The sequence below is a fragment of the Heptranchias perlo genome, chromosome 17, assembly GCF_035084215.1.
Source record: "Heptranchias perlo isolate sHepPer1 chromosome 17, sHepPer1.hap1, whole genome shotgun sequence".
Taxonomy (NCBI): domain Eukaryota; kingdom Metazoa; phylum Chordata; class Chondrichthyes; order Hexanchiformes; family Hexanchidae; genus Heptranchias; species Heptranchias perlo.
Window position 1 is genome coordinate 27,173,593 of NC_090341.1, and position 22,018 is coordinate 27,195,610.

The following is a 22,018-nucleotide window of genomic DNA, read 5'->3' on the forward strand; positions in this document are numbered from 1 at the left end:
ATGGGGACTGCGTTCTCTGCAGTGGCTTAAGAATTTTATCAACTTACTCTCATTTCGTTTCCCCTTTTGATCCTGAATAAACTCGTCTTCACCTCACTGAAACCTTGTCGCTTTGAAACTGATGAAAAGTTCTAGTTCAATTGAACTGCTTTAAGTTCAAGAACAAACAAATGGAACTATCTGGTAGTTAACCTGGAAGAAAATCAATCATTTGTGATAAGCCATTCTTTCCAATTTAATTCCACTATTTTGTGTAAATGCAAATTCCAGTTTATTCTGCAGCCATTTTTTAAAAATTCATTCTTGGGCTGTGGGCATAGCTGGCAAGGCTGGCATTTATTGCCTATCCCCAGTTGCCCTGATACAACTGAGTGGTTTGCTCGGCCACTTCAGAGGGCAGTTAAGAGTCAATCACGTTGGTGTGGGACTGGAGTTATGTGTAGGCCAGATACGGTAAGGCCGGCAGGTTTCCTTCCGTAAAGGACATTAGTGAATCGGTTGGGTTTTTTTAAAACTGAATTCAAATTCTCAAACTGCCATGGTGGGATTTGAACTTGTGCTCTCTGGATTATTAGTCCATGCCTCTGGGTTACTCGTCCAGTAACGTAACCTTGATGCCAAATAATATAAGCATAATATGAAGCCTGTTGTGTGCATAACTCTTCTTGTAACCAAAATCAAACTGTCTTCTCGGTGTAGGGATCAAAGTTGATTCAATCCAGCTGACTCAATCTTGCAGCACTTTTTTCTCTTTCTGTCTGTCATTTGCCAATATGCCATATCACCGTGTCTTACCTGCACTTATGTTGATGTAAACATCAGCACTGGGCAGAATTTATCTTGTAAACCATCCCCAGAACAAACTGTTCTTGAGCAGGCCAGTTCTGTCTGCCTATTAGTGGATTTTAAACAGTTTGAGAGTTGTACTGTGGGTAACTCAGTATTTCAAATAAATAACAACTGCGCTTCAGTCAGCTCGAGCAAGATGTGACAACGGAAGTGATGATAAAGTCTATTAACACTTTAGCCATCATCTCATGGACACCATTGAGCAAGGCAGGGATTGAAAATTGTGCTGAACTGATTTTGAAATGCAAATAAAATGCAGGTGATGTTTTGTTGTGGGCATTTCTGTCATACCTAAAATCTTTGCACTTCAGTCAGTGTTTAATGACAAAGACGGTGGTTATCTCTTTTTGAAAGCAAGCCTTTTGTTTTGTATGTGAGATATATTGAAATACTGTTAACTGTAGCATTCACTTAGTTATTTAAATGAAAGTTTGTTTCATGCTGTTTTACAACATAATACTGTAAAACAAAGACTCACTATTAGAACTAAAGTTAATTTTTTGTTTTGGTTAAAAATAGGAATCCAAGTTGATGACTTGTTACCTAAAATTAATGGAAGCACAGACAAAGGTAGTGTACCAATGCAACTTTTCAGAAACCATTAATATAAACTGACAAACTTAATGATTATAATTTCTGTGCAGGGTATCTGGCCATCGATATGAGTGAAATTTAATTTTTAAAATGTATTCAATTTTTGCCCTCGTTGAGGAGAGTAACAATAGTGCTGGGGGAAGGAACACTTTCCCATTTCAGGCATCCTTTGTTGTCTTCAAGCACAAGTCAGGTATACAATGACCAGTTTCAGAATAAGACTCTGCCCACCAATGTGCTTTATCCCAAATCTTAGAAGAACACCCCCTGCAGCACCAGCCATTTTCTACACAAGCCCTGTGTTCTTTCAATAGGCAAATGACAAATTTGGAGTCGTATTGTGCTTTGGGCCCATGACTATGAGGAGCTGGATTGAGATTTTCATACTGATTTTGCATAGGTCCCTTGTAGCCTTCAGAAAAAGGCATCTTCCTCCTGGTATGGCCTAGATTTAAGTTCAGGTCTGACTGAAAGGTAAATGTTTCTAACCCACTGAACCACCTAATCTTTTTTAATTAAATATGAGCAGTTCTGACAAGTCAGTAATTGCTTTTTGCAGCCACCTTCACTTCCTGAAGTTTTACATACAGGGGTTATATATTGTTTGTATGCTTGATTCCATCTTTGCTGTGTTACTATTTCCAAAACATCTTAAATAATCATTTTCAGCAACCAGTTTTTATTTCTCAGACATATTGTGTCCTCATGGACATGAAACAATTTATTTGGATGATATTAATAGGCAAAGATTATAGTTGGATGACCCTTTGTCAAGTTATCTAAGAATTAAAGCTTTGCTATTCTGCAATCATTTTTAATTTTAGGGTCACGACTGACCATGGAAAATATTTGGAGTGGGATGGGTTGAGGAGGGGCAGGGGGGTGGTAGTTAACAGAAAGAATGGGGTTTAAAATCAAAATGACTGTTTGTTTGTTTGTTTTCTACAAGTAAATCAATTAACGTAACACACAGAATGCTCATTCTCTAGATCTCATTTTGCTTTGTCAATTGTAGATGAAATGTGTGAAATTTAGTGTGCAAATCAACTTAAAATGAACAGAAATGCTGTTGCATACAAATTGTATGTACGTCCCAGTTTTATGAATTTCATTGGATATTGCCAAAATAAAATATCCATCCACATTATTGATTCTGTGGATTGCATTGTGAAGCTAGTCATTCAAGTGTTCCAAGCAGGAAATTGTATCTAAAACAAATACTTAATTGAAGATTCTTTCTTTCTAATAGAGCACTTTCTGTTAAAGAGTGGAGGGGACTGCTCTGAGCTATTCCAACAGTTCATTGAGTGCAAGAGTGAGTACATTGAATGATTTACACTGTGTAAATGACGCATAGGATACTGAAAACCTACATACAGCATTAACAAAAGTCCTATAGATTTAGCTACAGAGCAAGATATTAGAACAAGCTTATAATAACCAAGTACGATTTGAAACTGAGAGGTTAATTATTTTAAATTGCAATGTAAAATTGCAAATTTTAACTGGGATCGTTGTGCTTCCTGTTTTTGTTTGTTTGTCCCTTTTCAAAGTATAGCCGAATGAAGGTAAGCGAGCCATGGCCATGAATTAAGTGTTGTAAACAGTAAAGGGAGAACGGTGGATTTAACAGTGAAGCTGCTGGTTTCTGCCTTTATCCTGGATTGTATTTTCTAATTCTATTAGATGATGCCTGCATTTGAAATTTTACTGATTGTGTGTAGTGCAATTCTTTTTTCTTGTGGCATAGCATTCTCTGTGTTCTGTTAATTTTAAACATAACTTGTTTTTTTTTATTCGTTCATGGGATGTGGGCGTCACTGACAAGGCCAGCATTTATTGCCCATCTCTAATTTCCCTTGAGAAGGTGGTGATGAGCCGCCTTCTTGAACCGCTGCAGTCCGCGTGGTGAAGGTTCTCCCACAGTGCTGTTAGGTTGGGAGTTCCCGGATTTTGATCCAGTGACGGTGAAGGAACGGCGATATATTTCCAAGTTGGGATGGTGTGTGACTTGGAGGGGAATGTGCAGGTGGTGGTGTTCCCATGTGCCTGCTGCCCTTGTCCTTCTAGGTGGTAAAGGTCGTGGGTGTGGGAGGTGCTGTCGAATTTTTCAATGCTTTGTCAGAATGTGCTTTTTTTGTTTTAAACTATCGGTAATAGTCGTGGCTACATTGTAAAATGGCATATGTATCAGTGACCACCATAATAATTCATCAACAGAGCCACTTAGGATCATAATTTCCAGTTCTCAGATAGCACAAAATTCTTATGCTAACAAAAGTTCTGGAAAGCTTATTTAAAATTCTCATGGAATTGTAAAGAATGGATTTTAGTACTAAAGCTGAGTACAATATCTAATTGTTCCTTCTCCTGAAAATGATTTGTGGTAGGGTATAGTGCCACAGATGTTGGTGGTGTCCTTCAGCATCTCATCGAACTGCCCATTTTTTATATATGACCCTGGGCAATGAGTGTTGATGAGTTGTTTGATGATGATCTCTAAACCTGCTGTATACGTGCAGCAGATAAATTAGGAGTGAGAAGCTTGACCCATTGTGGACAAAAGATCATCAGCCAGTACTGCATGAAGCTAACTCAATCAACACGTGCAACTAAGAGCAGGATCTGTGAGACTTAAAGTGAATAACTTGAAATTACGCAAAATCAGCGACTCAGATGGGTGTGACAAGGTTCAGATTCCAGTGAGCTCTTACGGGATGAGCATGAATTTGGATTTTTTTTTTGGTCTTTTCATCAACTCTTCTACCAAAGATATATTCCTGACACAAGAGGATCATGAGTTATCATGGTGGTCCTACGAATCCTTCTCAAATTCGGTCATGAACCTTGAAAACCAATATTATAAATACTGCAAGGTAGCTAGTATATTTTTAACATTGAGGTGAAGGCTTGCCTCGGCACACAAAAACACCCTTTTCCTATTTATTGTAAGTTTTGAAACTGTATTCTTGTCTGGACCCCAACATGAGCTTACATCAACATGAATGCAGGTAACTAAAGGAGTAAAAATCACTTCTTTGAGCCGCCCTTCTCGAGCCAAGCCATCAATGGACTTGAGCCATTTTTGGTTATAGCAGCTCGGAGGAAATTATGAACCCAGCAATGCTTAGATCATTGCTGGTTCCCTGACTTGTTGAAACTATTACAACTAATGTGTCCTCTTATAAATAATCCCAAGGATAAAAAGGAGAGGGAATGGATGCAGGAGCATCCAGGAAATTGTTGGACTGCCATGGGCAACCATTTCACTTTTTATCTCCTAAAATAAAATCTTGGCTGCCTTTTGTTTTGGAAGATTGGTGTGAAATTTCTCTTGGGATAAGCTCACCTGTTGAAGATCCTAATATGGTGTTTTAGATGGTGTGCCTATGTGTGAGGGTGAAAGTGATCATCTATGATATTGTACACACTTACAGCTATTGAGTATAGAATTGAAGAATGTTATAGCACAGAAAAGGGCCATTTGGCCCATCAATCCAATGCTGCTGTATTTCTCCAAGTGAATCACAAAATCTAATCCCATTCTCCTGCTTGTTCCCCAAACATGTGAATATACTTTTTCAACCAACTATCTAATTCCCTTTTAAAGAATGTATGGACTATCCTTCAACACCATAGCAATGAATTCCATATTCTAATCACTTTCTGCGTAACGAAATTTATGCTAACTGCCATTTTAATCCTTTTTGTAGTTATCTTAAATTTATGCCCTGTTGTTACCATCTAACCAGTGAAAACAATCTATCACTACTTGATAGCCCTTCATAATCTTAAAGGTTTCTATTAGGTCACCCCTTAAGCTTCTCAACTCTAGTGGAAAAGGAGCCCTAACTTCTTGGGTCTCTCTTCATAACTTTCACTCCTTATCCCATGTAACATCTGAATGAATCTACACTCTTTTAATCTTTCCTATAACGGGGTGCCCAAAATGTGCACAATACTCCAGTTGCTGCCCAACTGAAGTCTGGTACAAGTTTAATATTACCTCCTTGCATTTGTTTTCTGTGCTTCGAAATATTAAAACCAAAGATTTAATTTAGTTTTTTTATGACCATACGTACTTGTGCTGCTCCCTCTTAATGACCTGCATCTGCACACCAGGGTCCCTCTGCGCCTCTGTGTGACTTAAAATCTTACGGTGCATTTTCTTTCCCACATTCTTATTTCCAAAATGTATTACTTCGTGTTTTTTTGAAAAATGAATTGCATCTGGCATCTATCAACCCTTCCTGTAGCTCGTCTAACTTGTTTTCACAATCTTTGTCACAGTTTGCCATTCCCCACAATTTTATATCAGCAAATTTTGATTGGTTCCCATGATTGCTAAGTTCAGGTTATTTATGTATATAGCAAATTAGAGTGGCCCCGTCACAGCCATTGCACACTGGCTGCAGTACGTATGAGCTACAGGATGTATTGCAGCAAAACACCCAGGTTGCTTCAACAGCGCTCCCTCCCACCAACCTCTACCACTGAAAAGGATGAGCAGCAATATCATGGGAACATCACCTCCAAGCCACGTCCCATCCTGATTTGGACATATACCATCATCACTGAGTCAACATCCTCAAATTCTCTCCCGAACACCATTGTGGGAGCACCATCACCACAAGGACTGCGGCAGTTCAAAGGGAAGGCCCATTGCCACCTTCTCAAGTCAACTAGGGATGGGCAGTAAATGTGGCTTGCCAGCATCACTCACATCCCAAGACCAATTTTTTAAAAAGAGACTGTAAAAGAACCCTCTCTTTTTCCAGTGCAACTAATGTCTGTTTACCCATACCATTTATTTTCTATCCTCCATGTGGCCATATTCCCCTTAATTCCATGTGCCATTATCTTAGCCGGAGGTATATTATCAAATTCTTTTTGAAAATTTATATAAATCATATTGCCTGCATTTCCTTCATCTATCCTTTTATTATTTCTTCAAAGAATGACATAAGATTGGAAATCCATGCTCACTGGCCCTGATTAATTCTTTCTTCAGCTGCTTAGTCAGTTCATCTGTATTATAGACTCAGATACTTTCCTAAGAATTGTATTAATATTAACTGGCCTATACTTTCCTGCCTTATAGAACCATAGGTGTTTATAGCAAAGAAGGGGGTCATGCAGCCCATTATGTACATCCCTGCTCTTTGTTAGAGTAAACTAAAACTGATCTGATTGCCCTACCATCTTTCTCTTCAAGTATTTGTCTACTTTTGCCTGAAAAGGTGAAATGGCCTCTACTTCAACAACTCCCAGAGGCAAAAATTCCATGCTCTAACTACCCTGTTTTGTTTTTTTGAAGATGACAACATATATGCCTACCTCCAGTTTTGTGAATACAACTTTCCCTCAGGATCTATGGAAATAAACAATCAGGAGCTGGAGAACTGTCTATCTTAAAATCTCTCATACTCCCTCTTAGCTTTTCTATTATCCCTTCTTGCAGCTTTCCTACATGTTCTTTATATTTGTTCTAGCTTCTTTTAATCTACTCATATTGTCCTGGCGTGGGAAGTTCTGATGATAATGTATTGTGCCACTGCTGGAATTGGGAGACTGCTTTCCCCTATTGGTTTTGATCCAGGATCTTGCTTATTACTAATGAATTCATTCCCTAATGAAGTATGCTAATTGCACAACTCAGACCCATTTGTGAGTCTGCTGGAGCAAGGATTATTTGTATGGAGACAACCTGTGCCTGAAATCTATCGAGGATGAAGCATATGAGCAGGTGGCTATGAATCAATCCTATGGTAAAGAGACTATGCTGGGACTGGGTGAACTCCTGGGTTAGCACACTGTCTGTTCAGTCCTAGCACAAGGGTTCAAATCCTGCCCAGACTGCTGGAATGAAGGTCTTGCGTCACTAATTGGCTGTAAAAGTCCTACATGAAATAAATTTGTGTAATTCCAAACAGATATGGGCTCACAGCAGAAAGCTACTTAATTTGGTACTAATTGGCACTAAATTATAACTTAACTCAGAGAAGCCACAAGGATAGTTGATGTGAGAAATTGAGATGTCTCACTGATGCTGCAAGGAATACTTTTCTGAGGTGTTTGATATGCGTTGGGACAAAGTAGAAGGTCCTCTATTCTAGGCTGCATATAGTGACACTACTAATTCCGGCTGGAATGGAGATGATTGGGTAATTCCTCTGTCAATCACGTCTGGAGACCGCATCGCTGTAAGTGACTGGGATTAACTCATTGGTTGACACAGCGGTGTCAATAGACATGTCGTCTATGGTATTGCTGATTTTGTATGGTATTGCTGATATTGCCAGCTACAGCTGGCCTGGAAATGATTGATGTTGACATTCCATACATGAACTGGTTTAATTCCCCCATACTAACTGGTTTAATTCCCCCATACTAACATTGTTTGCTCTGATCATGAGAGTTTTTAGTCTTTTTAATAGTATTGTCTCTGGATATCAGGTCTGGAACAGAGTCTGTGTTGGTCCATTTGGCATTTCTTAGTCCATACTTAGTCCATAGAGGTTCATACTTCCTTGGATACTTAGAACCTGCTTGGCCACCTGTTTTGAGAGGGAGCTTATATGAACTAAACATCCAGGGGTAAATTTGAAGGTGCTGTAATTGAAGGAATATTTCCACCAAAGGCAACCACTCAGAATGTTAGTTAACATTCTCGGTGTTGACTTTAAAAAGAATGGGATTACTTTGCACTGATAGTTTATTCCATCTATGTGAAACTCTAAGTACTTCAATAGATAAATGTTACGTTGGTTTAGAAAGTGTCTCATTGAGGTTTACAGCCACTCATTTCTCAAGTACCAACTGAATGTCTGGCAGTAACATCTTGAACTTCTTGTGAATTAAATTATTCAAAACCCTAAAACCCTAGTTCTATAATGTGTTGAAGATGATTGACAATAGCTGCACCTGTAATTGTCCCAACCTTCATTGAGACGAGATGCTGATGAAACTGTTTCATCTCAAAAGCAAAAAAAAAAGCACTTGATGGTGCTTTTTGGCTCTTACAAGAAAGTTATTTGGCTGAACTATGGAAAGTTTCCACAGAAGGAAAAGAATAATCCTCTGCCTTGTACTTGGAGATTGGTACCTATTCACTGCAGTGACTGGCTGAACCACATTCGGAGCTATTTTAACTTTTGACTCCTTGATGCTCAAATTATTTCCCCTTTAAAGGATCTTTTAAAAGTTTTGTCTGTTAATGAACAGGAAGATTTGAAATATATAACCAGGTATCTGCAGAATAAACAATCCTGGGCTTAAGACTGGACTGTAATTCGAAGGCCTTTGTGTTGCATTGCTGCAGTACTTCCAAAGTATTACAGAATTTACATATGTTATTGAGTTGACTTTGACAGACATATGTACTTGTCTGACTGGAACATCAATCTGCGCTTCTTGTTGGTAAATGAACTTAACTCAGTAGATTTAGTATGGTGGCATCTTAATTGTAGGATGCCGTGTCCATACATTCTTTCCTCTTAAGTGTCCAGTCTTCTGGATGTTCTCTTGAGGGAGGAGCACACAGACTTCCTGACTTGACATGATGATTTGCCCTATTTAATCAGAACATGGGCTATTGCAAATGAAACGGTAAGGAAAATAAATAGGACCTGTTGAGTGATTCAGGAAGATTGATTTGTTTCTCCTAGTATATGTTGAGAATTGGTCCAACTTTTCCACGTCAGTTTAGTTGAAATCCAAAACGTCAGGTAAGATCCAGGAGCTGAGTCATGGCTTTTCAGGAAGAGAGATGCTTAAGTTTCATGCAATGTGGCATTCACCAAAACTAGTCTGCCTGGTGGTAGATGGAGAAGGGCTAATAAAACCTTTACGCTTTTTTCTCAAGAGGATCCCACAGGTTCTCTCATATCTGCCTGGATATCATAAGTATCCAAATGCCTTGGTCAGTGCCATTGATAAAGATCTGTAGGTGTCGAGATGCATTGAATAAAATAAATGTTGAGACTGCGCTCTGCTTATCAGAAAAGAAGTGAAACTGCTGCTAAGCGTGAATAAGCTGAGCTAGAGCAGTGGTATGGGATGCATGAGTCCTAATTGCTGCAGTCAGTGATTCAAAGCCTTTTCAGAAAAATGTATTGTTTTTCTGTTATTTTAACTGCTGAATCGAACTTCTCTAGCACTGTGGTTCATTGTTGGTGAAAAGTGACCACCTGGAGACAGAGGTGAAATTCCATGGCATGCCTTTTATCTGCATCTTTCTGTCAAGCCCAAGAACATATTAACCACAATTTAATATTGGTCAAGTTTCTGTTAGTAGGTGTTTCTGATCTTCATGCATAAAACTCTCTGACCTGGAGTGCTAGTGATCATGTTTCTACTTGAAGTGTTGAGGATCAAGTAATGCCTTTATTCTTAAATCATTTTCCAGCATTTTCAAATTAGGTCTCTTTCAAATTTTGGTGCAGGCCTTGAACTATTGGAAAATGAACCCAAGAACACCTGTGGCTATGTGTTAAAAAGGGCAGAATATAGAATTGTTTACTGATGTAGATTCAGTGCCAGAACAATGGCCTCTCTACTCAGAGATTCAGTCATGGTAGAATTTAAGTTGCAGTGAGGGTGCTAACCGATAGCCATCTTCATGCCTGTGTTAATCTACCGATTCTGAAGAAAAGAAAACTTGGAAAAAAATTAATTAATTGAACCAAAGCCCATGCAACAGAAAATGAGCTTTTCCCTCTTGTGGGATATCAGTAGATCAGTACTGATAAGAGAAGAATATTTTGAAGGAGATTGAGCAACATTTATACATTGTGAAATCGAGGAAATTAAGTGGCTTGTAAGGCCACCACAGTTTGCTATCCTGCTTTTTCTGCCAATTTTCTCTTCGCTTCCCCTCTCCCCTCCCCTGAAGGTAATTAATTCCTTATTGATTCATTCGGCACCAGTCACTCTCTGGCATCTGGCCCATGTAGTCATTCTTAAAATGTCACCACGAGTAGACTATTCTACCATGAAAGACATTACTTCAAAGCCCGATCCTGTCCTCACTGACAATATTGACATGTTCACATCCAACAAGTTCCACGTTTAATTCCTGATTTTTTCTGAGTTAGCTAATTTCAACCATTGTGACAGTAGTGATGCTACAATTAGGCTCCGTTCCCTGCGTTAGGGAAGGGAAAATCGGTCAGAATTCCCACTCCTGAAAACTGCCTTAACCGGCTGGGGTATAGGGAACCAGAAGAGACGGTGAAATCGTTAATAAAGAGATTAATATCCCATGGATTCTATTTGTTTCACTTTCAGAGGGGAAAAATGAAGAAAGAATTGAAGTTCTTTAATAACCATGTGTTACAATTTTCATTTACTATATTATGAAATGTAGTTGCATTGTCAAAAAACTGACCTGTCAATTATTCCATGCTTCCTATTTAAAAGTATGACTGATTAAAAATATTCCAGTCGACATTGTTACTTCCTCTGTGCACATCATATTCGAGCACATGTCTACTGCAACAATATATCAGTCAAAAATGGAACTAGAGGGGATAATTGATATTAGTTGGGGGCCAGGTTAATGCAGTTGCAGTTTCTTTTTTGCATTAGTTTTCAACTGTTGCATTTTTGCCTTGTTTTTAATTATCCGTCCATTTTCAAAACGATAGAAAGGGAAAGGAAAACGTTAATATTTGTTTGTAAACAGACTTCAATTCTTTCCTCTCCTTTTTTGGTGCAAACTGTATGGATAAGTAATGGAAACCAGTGAACTGTGTGAGAACCACATTTGATCTGTTGTCCATTTCAAAAGACTGGGTCAAAACGATGAAAATACCAAACCAAGGACCTGTTATTGTTACTGGCCAAGCCGTTTTCTTTTTAAAACGTTGATTTATTTATGGTGAGATACTTCATTAAAAATGGTTTTGACTTAATATTATGAAACTTCTTTTTAATTGCAGACAAGTTGAAAGACCCTGTAGACTCGACTCAGAACAATAGGATTTCAAACTTGGAAGGTAAATGGCATATTTGTCAGCAATGAGAAGTAATTGTACAGCAGAATCAAACAGTGGCAGCTCATCAGGTGAGGCAAGTGAGGCCGAATCTCACCTAGAATTATCACAGACACGTATTGGAAATTGCTGGGGGGTTGGCCTGGCATCTGCTGATGATTGGGAGGAGGCTAACAGAGCATGCGATATGTGGTCGGGTTACAGTTATCCTGTTTTTCTGGGTGACCGTCCAAATTAACAGTTAGATGCCATTGTCATGGCTCCATTGAAGCAGCTTGGCTAGGGGAGCAACATGCTCTGATGCACGGGTCTTCTGCACCTTAGCTGGGATGTTGTCACCGCCCATGGCCTATACTGTGCCCACTCCACTGAGCCGCTTCCCATGTCTCGTGGAATGAGCCGAATGGCAGGACACTGGTACCTGTGATGGCCAGGACCTCAGGAGGAAGGCGAGCAGGATGGTACACTCAGCACCTCTGGCTTAAGACGCTTGCATGCCTGGCATTATAGTGATCCAAGAGTGTGGGCCATGAGAGAGTGTTGGCGCTGTATATTGTCTGAACTGTGGGGGGGTTATGTCTCCACGTTGGTAACTATCTCTGTGTTGTCAAGCAGAGCTTGATGGCTGCATTGCCTTCCTCCAGTCTGCCTGCCACTGACTGGATCAAATTATACATTCCAGTTAGAATGCTGGGTGACTGGTGTCCATTTACACCTCCGTGTTCCCTACGTTGTCTGTACACTAGATGACGCAACGCTGCCTGTAGAAGCATCCAAAAAAAAAGAATTCTCATCTTGTCTGGATCCCTGAATTTGGTGGTAAATGTGATTAATTGTAAAAGAAGACTTGGTGTGTGCTTTACAGTAGAAATGGAAAAAGTAACTTTGCAAAAATAAAGGGGATCATGGAGCAGAAGTGAATGCTCATTGATGAGAAACAATAGGTGAGACTTTATATTGTGGTGCTAGGGCAGAAAAACTATTCTCAAAGGTATGTGTGTAATGTTGTGAGCTTTACTTTCTGTGCTGCTGTTTACATTCCCTCAGGACACAACACCCTATTTGCACACACGTGCAAAAAGTACTGCAAGGTATGCATGTGCCATACCTTAACTTGTATCTAGCCATCGTAATTTACCCAATGGCTGGGTAAGAACCAAAAGGGCCAGTGAGGCCGATACTGTTTCACTGGCTTGTATGAGCCAGCTGAGACACAATTTGTTGCCGGCCAGGAAACGCTGTCAATTCTGACAGCAGTGTAGTGTGTGTGTTCTTCCCTCCTCAATTGCCCATGAAAACCATCTGTTTTGGTTATTCACATGGATTGCAGAGATAGCAGTGCCTGCTTGTCTATTCTGCAACATTTGTTGCATCTTTGGGAGTACCTGTATTTGATGGATTTGGTAAATGTGGAATTATTTGGCTTGTTTTGGCTTTTTAAAAATAATTAATTTGGCTATGTTTGCCAGGAAAACTGCGTTTAATTTTCAACTCAGTGGAAGGGGTCATTTTTACTGCGATTGCTCAAGCAACTGGGAATTTTTGGTTCTTGGCTCCATGTGTGGAAAAGCTATGGAAATAGAATCAGACACTTTTTACATTGCTGTAGAAGAAATGGCACCAAATATGGCTGCATGTAATAGAAAATTTCACAGGCTTCTTAAGAAACTGTTTTTAAAATACTCTTCTGGAGTGAGGATGGGTAGTCACAAGTGTTTTCAAAGAACTTCTATCCTATTCTTAAACAGTTATCAATTCACAGCTGTTCAGCATAGCATTACACTGCCTATGAAATTCTCCACATGGAACATCACTTCCAGTTTTATGTGAGGGAAAAGAAACTTCTGGACGAATAGTTGGTTGATATGCAGTTTTGTGTTGTGCTTTTTCAATTTAAATATATTTTAATTAAATTTGGAAAATAAGACAATTTGAGTAAAATAAAAGTTTTAATTTAAAACCAAAATGAAAATATTCTACTTGGAAAAACTGTATAAACTGTATACACAGTGCTGCGTGATTTAATGAACAAGAAAGGTACACATCAGTATTGAGCTGAAAATTTTAGGTTCTTTTTCATGGAATCAGCTGTTAATATTTTAGAATTGATCATCTTTCCAGTTTACAGTGACTCTCAATTTTCCTTTCCAAGACTGCATCCAGTACAAATCTCTAAAACCCACAGTTAGACAGAATAGAATTAGGCTGGTGTTATTAGCTTAATGGTTATGTTTGAAACAGTCTCATTCTTTCACCTCTTTCTACCTTCCCCCACCCCCCAAAAAGCTTTCAAAAGTGCCAGGGCAATAAATTGGATTTACTTTGCAGGAAAAAATATCTTTCCACTTAACAGATTGTTGTATTTTTCTGCACTCTGTAAATTTCTAGGTGTGTTTGAATCTCATCTGGAAAATAACCAAACCACAGAAGAGGACTTAAAGAATGATTCAGAAAGATTGAAAGGTATGTTGTGGACAGAGAGGAGGGGAGGAGAAGAATTGCTGTTGTCAAATTCTTTGTTTTAGCTCTTGACTGAAAATAGAATGCACAAGAAACAAAGATAAACTCAAGGCGTTGTGGACTGATTTTCATCACAATTTAATCAACTTTTTAGGAGAAAAACATTTCCAGAATAACTTCCCGTTGCTATTTTAAGAGCATGTTGAAACAATGACAAATGGCATTGAAAGTAAGCCTTAATAAGGCAAGATCTGGTGTGCATGTTGATGGGGCAGAAGGTTTACAAAAATAATTCCATACTTCTGTATAAACTGTAAAACCAAATGCTTTTGTGTGTTTAATATTTCATGTGTTTAATAGAGGAAACATGGTTATTTTTATAACTACATCAAACATTCAATAAAATGTTACATCAGAGGAGCCGTTTATAAATAACACGAGCAATGTTTAATGATAAGTATACCCGACTGCGAGTTAAAATTAAAGGAAAAATATCTATGGTATGTAACTTCAGAGAATTTCAGACACTACCACCTCCTATGATAACATTATTAAATGTCTTTGTGTCATCTACAGAAATAATGACCTAGGAAATTATGTGGGTGGGCCAGTGGAGTAACAATTATCGTGTTACGTGTAGTGGTCCACAGTGGTAATCTCTTTACAGATGTTAGTTAACTGCACTGTTTTAGAGGCACCAATTTTTACAATTCAAATTTGCAACTGTCAAAAAGTTTAATTTCTGTGCAATATTGCCCCTCCTTTCTCCAGGGCAGTGACTCATGATAAATGTAGTTCCCTGGCTGGCAGCACTCTCAAGTATCAAGCGGCCATTCTTTGTGTACAAGCCGAGACCGTCAATATTGGAAGGCTACTCAGTTTCATGAAGATGCCAAGCCTGCTTCTATCCTCAGCTGAAGTTCACACAATGAGCACTTTCTAGTCGGACTCAATTAATAGCAATAAGGAGCACTAATCACTTGTGATTTGCAGTTTCACCTCCAAAAGCGTAAGAAAGCTGAGGCCAATTATAGTGCTGTGACTAATATAACTGATCCCAGATTTAATCCATAACATATGATGAATTAAATCTGGGACCAGCACAGTCTGTGGTGTATCTTCCCATTGAGCCATTGGAGAAGCCTTAAAATTTAATCAGACCCTGAAAAGTATCCTTGGTAGCCTATTACAGGACAGCAGCAGACTGTTGCTGCCTTAACAGGAAGTTAGTTATTTGCCTGTTCGTTGGTTAGTTTCCTTGGGAGTTGTCATCTGATAAGAGGCTTCCAGGGTTAGGTCTATAAATCAGTGTAATTTAATAATACTTCCTTAACTCCAGTGAGTTGCAGGATACATTGTTTTATGCAATGTTATGTATAATATATCAGGACCACAGGTTTGTAGCAATTAAGTTAATTGCACCATGTTGGAGTGCCATAGGAGTGTTTGCGATCTCTCTGGACTCAAATTCTCTGACTATGTGCATATTTGCTTGGATCCTGTAAATTCTTGCTTACTGTCCAAAGTTTGTTTAACTATCTGGTTAATTTTGTCTCTTTTATAAACTCCAACATAGAGAGGAATATGGCAGGGAAGATGTTCCAGATTGTAGTTAAAGAAAGAACGTGCATTGATATAGCACCATTCATGACCTCAGGACACCCCAAAGTGCTTTACAGCCAATTAAGTACTTTTTTGATGTGAAGGCGGCCAATTTTGCGCACAGTAAGGTGCCATAAACAGCAATGAGATAATGACCAGATATTCTATTTTAAGTGATGTTGGTTGAGGGATAAATATTGGACAGGACACAGGGAGAACACCCTTGCTCGTCTTCCAAATAGTGCCATGGGATTTTTTAGGTCCACCTGAGAGGGCAGACGGAGCCTCATCCAAAAGAAGGCACCTCCGACAGTGTGGCACTCCCTCAGTCGTGCACTGAAGTGTCAGCCTGGGTTATGTGTTCAAGTCTCTGAAGTGGGACTTGAACCCACAAACTTCTGACTCAGAGGTGAGAAGGTAGGTTGTAGGAACTGCAATAACTGTGGTGGGGGGAATTTCTTTTGCATTGGAAGGGTGTTTATGGGGTTTGGGAGCAGGGTTGTGGGATATGAAAACATTGGAAGATGCCAGTGTCTGCAAGAAGCAGAACAGGGGTTTCGGGATGTGGGAGCAGTGGGAGGAGGTGGTCCTTTGCATTTGGGAGCCCTGGGAAGTGGGTACCAGGGCCTGATAGGAATGAGAGAGGGATGTTGGGATATGGAAGTGGCAGGGTGTGGGAACATTCAGGAGTGGGAGAACATTCAGGGATTGGATTGCACAATAGTGCTGATGAAACACATCGGTGCTTGGCCTGGGGGAGTCCAGTTGTGGGTAATAGGGAGAGACTTCTTTAAAAGGATTTCTCCAGCAATGACATGAGGAAACCTGTATAGATGTCAGCCTTGGCTCAGTGGCAGCATTCTCACCTCTGAGTCAGAAGGTCGTGGGTTCAATTTCCCCCCCACCCCCACCCCCACCCCCACCAAGAGACTTGAGCACATAATGCAAGCTTACACTTCAGTACAGTACTGAGGGAATGCTGCACTGTCCAAGGTCCCGTCTGCCCTCTCAGATCAACGTATAAGATCCCATATCATTATTCAAAGAAGAGCAAGGGAGTTCTCCTGGCGCCCTACCAATATTTATCCCTCAACCAACATCAGTAAAACAGATTAGCTGGTCATTATCTCATTGCTGTTTGTGGGATCTTGCTGTGTGCAAATTAGCAGCCCTGATTCCCAACATTACAACAATGACTACACTTCAAAAGCATTTAATTGGCTGTAAAACGCTTTGAGACGTCCTGAGGTTTTTAAAGGTGCTATGTAAATGCTCGTTCTTTCTTTTGTATTACTTTAAGTACAACTATATTTATTTTAAACACATGTTTTGTAGGTAATCTGGGAAACCCTTTTAACTAATTCCCGTGCATTCATACCTTGAGCTTACCTCAAGTTAGGTTGCTGGCAATAATCCAGTTGTGACATTGGAGGTTTCTTAAAAGGGTTTCCTTAGCAGTGACCTCAGGAAAACTGTATGTGAAATGAAAATTTAGCTATATTTTTTATAAAACTTTCCCCAAGTAACCTTTGCCACTCTGAGTGTCCTCAAAGCTCAGGGATGGGGGGAGGGGTTTGAAGTGGTAGACAGCTGTGGCCAGGGATGGGGATACCAGTCTTGGCAAAGAGGGAGCAAGTGGTATTGTGTCTCTGGCCTGGTTTGAAGAGTGCCAATGTGGGTGGTGCCCAAAGCCCATAACACATGCCTAAATTATCTTGTGACACTGCCTGTAGTACTGCACAACTTATCTCCAAATATGCATGTGAGATCTTAAAGGTAAGTAAGCAGTAGCGCCCACCTATCCTGAGGCCAGCCTGGGAGAGGTAATCAAATGGATCGGCAAGTTTAATTGGAACAGGAGTGTGTTGCAGGAAGTAAGTGTTACCTGACGGGAAGTGCATTAACAAACAAGACTTTTAATATATAAACGGTAGTTCCATAAAGGACTTCTAAAAGTTTTTATCAAGTTTCACTTTTGCTTGTAATTAATGTCAATTTCCTTGCTTGATGCTTCTAATCATGTTGATTTGAGAGATTTTGACTCATCCTTAGACTCCAGTTGATGCTAATTCCTGCTTTTGAAATTTACTTGGATTGTCACAGATCCTTCTCAGTGCCTGAAACCTGTAATACTTCCCTACCCCATCTTGTGACACCTGGCAAGAGTGAAGCCTGATTGATCTCATCTTAGCGGAGGGCTCCATAAGACTATTTTGTTAGCTGGAAATTAATACTAGTCCCCCGCTCAGTCTTTGGGTTGAAATTGCAGTTCAGGTCCTGTAGGTGTCCTGCCCACCTGCTCAAAAGAGCAGGTTAATATCGAGACATGGTGGGAAGACAGTGGGATCAGAGGGGTAAGTAACTCACATTATTGTAACTGCCCCCACCCCAGCATGGTTTCCATCAGATGGGGACACTTAAAATCAGAGCCAATGAGACTGACATGGCAGTGTCTCAATGCATCTTGCTTTACCAGGGACACTTTTGGATAACCAGTAAGTAAATACCAGTTTCCACACAGGTTAAAGTGATCATTATTAAATTTAATCAAGCGATGTGGTTATCACTGGCAAGGTTGGCATTTATTGCCCATCACCAGTTTCCCAGAGGCCTTTTCTGATCGTTCCTAAAACAAACCATCAAAGTATCCCAGAATTCATTTGGGTTTCTTCTCGAGTAGATTTCTGTTTTAATACCATTCTTCGGCCTACACTCTCTTTCTCCCCTTTCCCCATCTCTTTCAAAGAAGAGTGTATACAATTTTTCTCTTCATCCTTGTAATGACCTGGCAGTAATGGACATCAATTAACAACTGAACTGCTTTAAGATGAAATCAGTCCAGTGGGAGTCTTTTTCTCACCAAATGTTGGGAGACAATCATCATGGCTATCTTGGTGAAGGATTTTATGTCCGAGGACTGCAAGGCATTGTAAGTTGCCTCATATGAGTTTTCACCAGGGCAGTAAGCTGCTATGAATTATGTTCCTGCACTTTTTTGAAGGAGATGCCTTGTTTTGGAGTGGAGAGGGAGTGGGGGGCATTGTTTACTGCTGATGCCTTGTGCAAGAAAATACAGGAGATTTATCCTAGAATTTAAAGTTGCATGTACTTCTCAAAGATTAAGACTAAGCCTGTAGTTATCCATGTAGTGTTGACTGGGACCTTGTTTTCAGCTGTCTGTTTCAGGGTGCCCACTTTTGCTGAGACTTGGCGGATACCATCTAAATATATATATATATATATATGTCGTAAAAAGTGTATATCGTGTGCATATTGTTCATCATACTTTGGGCATCAAGACTGTCGATATGCAAATTACTGTATCACACTTGCAAATGATTGGCTCAAATTCCATATTCATAAAATAACAAATTACAACTTAACAGTAGGGAGCGTACCAATCTACAAGTAGTAAACAGGAATGAAATCTGCCAATCACGAAGTTCAAAAAACTATGAAGCAAAAATGAGCATTCAACATCATCTATGAATTTACTATATAATAGACTTGTTAGCAAAATTTAAGCCCCTGGGATTAAAGGGGCAGTTGCTGTATGGATACGAAATTGGCTAAGAGACAGAAATCAGAGAGTCGTGGTCACCGGTTGTTTTTCAGATTTTAGGGAAATATGCAGTGGTGTCCCCCAAGGGTCAGTGTTGGGGTCACTGCTCTTTTTGATATGTATTAATGACTTGAACTTGGGTATAGAGGGCATAATTTCAAAGTTTACAGATGACATTGAACTCAGAAAGGTAGTAAAAAATGAGGAGGATAGTAACAGACTTCAGGAGGACATAGACTGGCGAAATGGGCAGACACGTGGCAGATGAAATTTAACGCAGAGAAGTGTGAAGTGATTTGTTTTGTTAGGAAGAATGAGGAAAGCCAATTTAAACTAAATGATACAATTTTAAAGGGGGTGTAGGAACAGAGAGATCTGGGGATGTACATAGGTGTATATACACAAGTCTTTGAAGGTGGCAGGACAAGTTGAGAAGGCTGTTAAAAAGGCATACGGGATCCTTGGCTTTTATAAATAGAGGCATAGAATACAAAAGCAAGTAAGTTATGATAAAACCTTTCATAAAACACTGGTTAGGCTTCAGTTGGAGTGTTGTGTTCAATTCTGGGCACCACACTTTAGGAAGGATGTCAAGGCCTTAGAGAGGGTGCAGGAGAGTAGTAGAGGAAAAGTAGTAGAGCATCACATCATCAGATCTTGTTTTAGACTTTATACACAAATTTATTGATGAAGTGATGAACAAGAGAATATATAACATTAAATATAATACATATATTTGCAATAGGTATTAAAGTAACCAACTCCTCAAATGAAAATAATAAATGGTTGTAATCTATATGCTAAGCTATCAGTTTGTAGTTAATCTTTGTAAATGCATATTCTTTTCCTCCTGTGGTTTTTCAATAGTCTGTCCTGTCTTTCTCTGGAGGTTCCACCCGACTCGACTCAAGTCAGCTTGATAAATACCCCCAAAACAGTTTCGAAGCTTCCTGAATTTTTGAATACCTCTCAGCCGGATTCAAAAGTAATTGTCAGTCATATACATAACTGAGCAACTCACACAGCATGTGTGTGTTTAAATGTTACCTGGCTTCTCCCTCAAGCCTTGGAGACAACCAACTAAACTCTGCATCACATTTATGTAGTTGGTCTGGAAACATAATTTTGACTGCAGCTGGTTTTTAAAAACATACAAACAATGACGGATAGGAAAGACCCTCTGGTTCATCCAGCCTGTTTCACACAATTGTGATACCTTGTGTACCACAAAGTATGTACACTCCACCCCACCCAAAACCCTATGTCTTGTGACTGAATTAAAGGGACAGCTATGAATCTAAGACGAGACAAAAATGTTTCTGTTTTGTCAGAGCAGTGAATGAAAGGCAACAAAAGATATTGGTTTGACCACAGTTGGAGTATTGCATGCAGTTCCAGGCAACACATTACAGGAAGCATATTAGAACAATGGAAAACATACAGTGAAGATTCATTAAAATTTTACCAGGAATGAGAGGTGGTGATTATGAAGAAAAGTGCTCAAATTTGGTACATTTTCAGTGGAACAAAAAGCTTAAGTGGGGATCTAACAGAGGTTTATAAAATTATCCAAGTTTTTGAGAGGGTAAATAGTAATTGTTCCCATAGTCATTGAATCCAAAATGATGGACATAGACTTAGTACAAAGGGGGAACTTCGAAGATTTTTTTTACACAGAGGTTTTAATACATACTATTCTTCAAATGAGAGGACTGATGACTTGTTCCAAGACCTTTACTAATGGCACATTTAAGCAGTTTTTCCTTTGCTCAAGGGAAAACCTGACTGAGATCACACAATTCATCTTTACCATCTGGCTAAACCTATGCTTGTGGTACAATGCATTATTGTATCAATGCATTCTTGTCTTGCCCCTTTTAAGCTTTGTATAATATTGATTTTTTTTTAACAGCCACCCTTATAGCAGAAGACCATCTTACCAAAGTCATGGAAGAAGCTAAACTATTGAAAGGTTTGTACTGTTTGTTTCAACTATGACAGGGCAATCAAGTAGAATGTTGTCAGCAAGTTACTGACATAGCTAACTTTTTATTTTTGAAATAATTTTATATTATGGTTTGAGCTTTTCGCAATTGTAATGAGGACCTGAATTTCTCAAAAACTGGTAACAATAGCTGTTGACAAATCAATTATTTTACATTGATTATAAATATAGCACATCACACATTAAACCACAAGATAGCTATGGATGAGAAAGACTCATCCTATTCAGCTCCTGTTAATTCATCTATTCAGAAAGATCCTAAAGTTCCCCCCATTTTATGACCCAATTGTTTTTTAAAATATTCCAGGTATTTACCTCCATCAATCATCCGGAAAGTTTTTTTGTATGTTGATCACTGTTTTGACTGAAGAATTTCCTGACATTCCTAAATTTACCTTTTAAGAGTTTGAACCCATATCTCCTTGTCTTACTTTAAATTAAATTGCAAATGTAATATTCTGGATTTACCATTTCCACTTCCTTGACTATCGTATATACTTCTGTAAGATCACATCTCAGACTCTTCCTTTCAAGACTGAAAACCCCAAGTTCCTCCAATCATCCCTCATAACTCAGACCTTTAACATTAGGGATCAGCCTTGTGCCTCTTCTCTGCACTGCTGCTAGCAGTTGAATGTCTCTCTTGTTTGTCAGGGACTAGAACTGTACACAGTAGTCAAAATGCAATTGATCAATGGAAGAGAAACCATTGCTGGAAATGCTCTTGCTACAGTTGGATAGATCAGTGGAACCAAGTGAAGGCAATCCCACTGAGCTGAACAAAGAAGGAAAGGTGTTGGAGGAGGATGGAGTGGGCGACCATATGGGCTGCAGAGAGGTCAAGGAGGGATAGTGCATCATGGTCACAGTCACAGAGGATGTCATTTGTGATTTTGGTTAGGACCATTTGAGTGTTGGAGCAGGGCCACAAATTTGATGGGAAAGATTCAA

The 22,018-nt window shown here is 39.3% G+C and overlaps 1 protein-coding gene across 24 annotated transcripts in view; it reads left to right on the forward strand.

Annotated features, from left to right (window-relative positions):
* slmapa (sarcolemma associated protein a) overlaps nt 1-22,018 on the forward strand; it is a 188,226-nt gene that overhangs the window by 104,258 nt on the left and 61,950 nt on the right. For 12 of the 24 annotated variants that reach the window (XM_067998769.1, XM_067998777.1, XM_067998783.1 and 9 more), the window contains 5 exons: nt 1,369-1,419; nt 2,693-2,758; nt 11,385-11,441; nt 13,827-13,901; nt 20,975-21,034. In XM_067998769.1, the coding sequence (XP_067854870.1) occupies nt 1,369-1,419; nt 2,693-2,758; nt 11,385-11,441; nt 13,827-13,901; nt 20,975-21,034 (309 nt within the window). The remainder of the gene's footprint in view (nt 1-1,368; nt 1,420-2,692; nt 2,759-11,384; nt 11,442-13,826; nt 13,902-20,974; nt 21,035-22,018) is intronic. The other 12 variants (XM_067998776.1, XM_067998782.1, XM_067998793.1 and 9 more) reach the window with 5 other exon arrangements.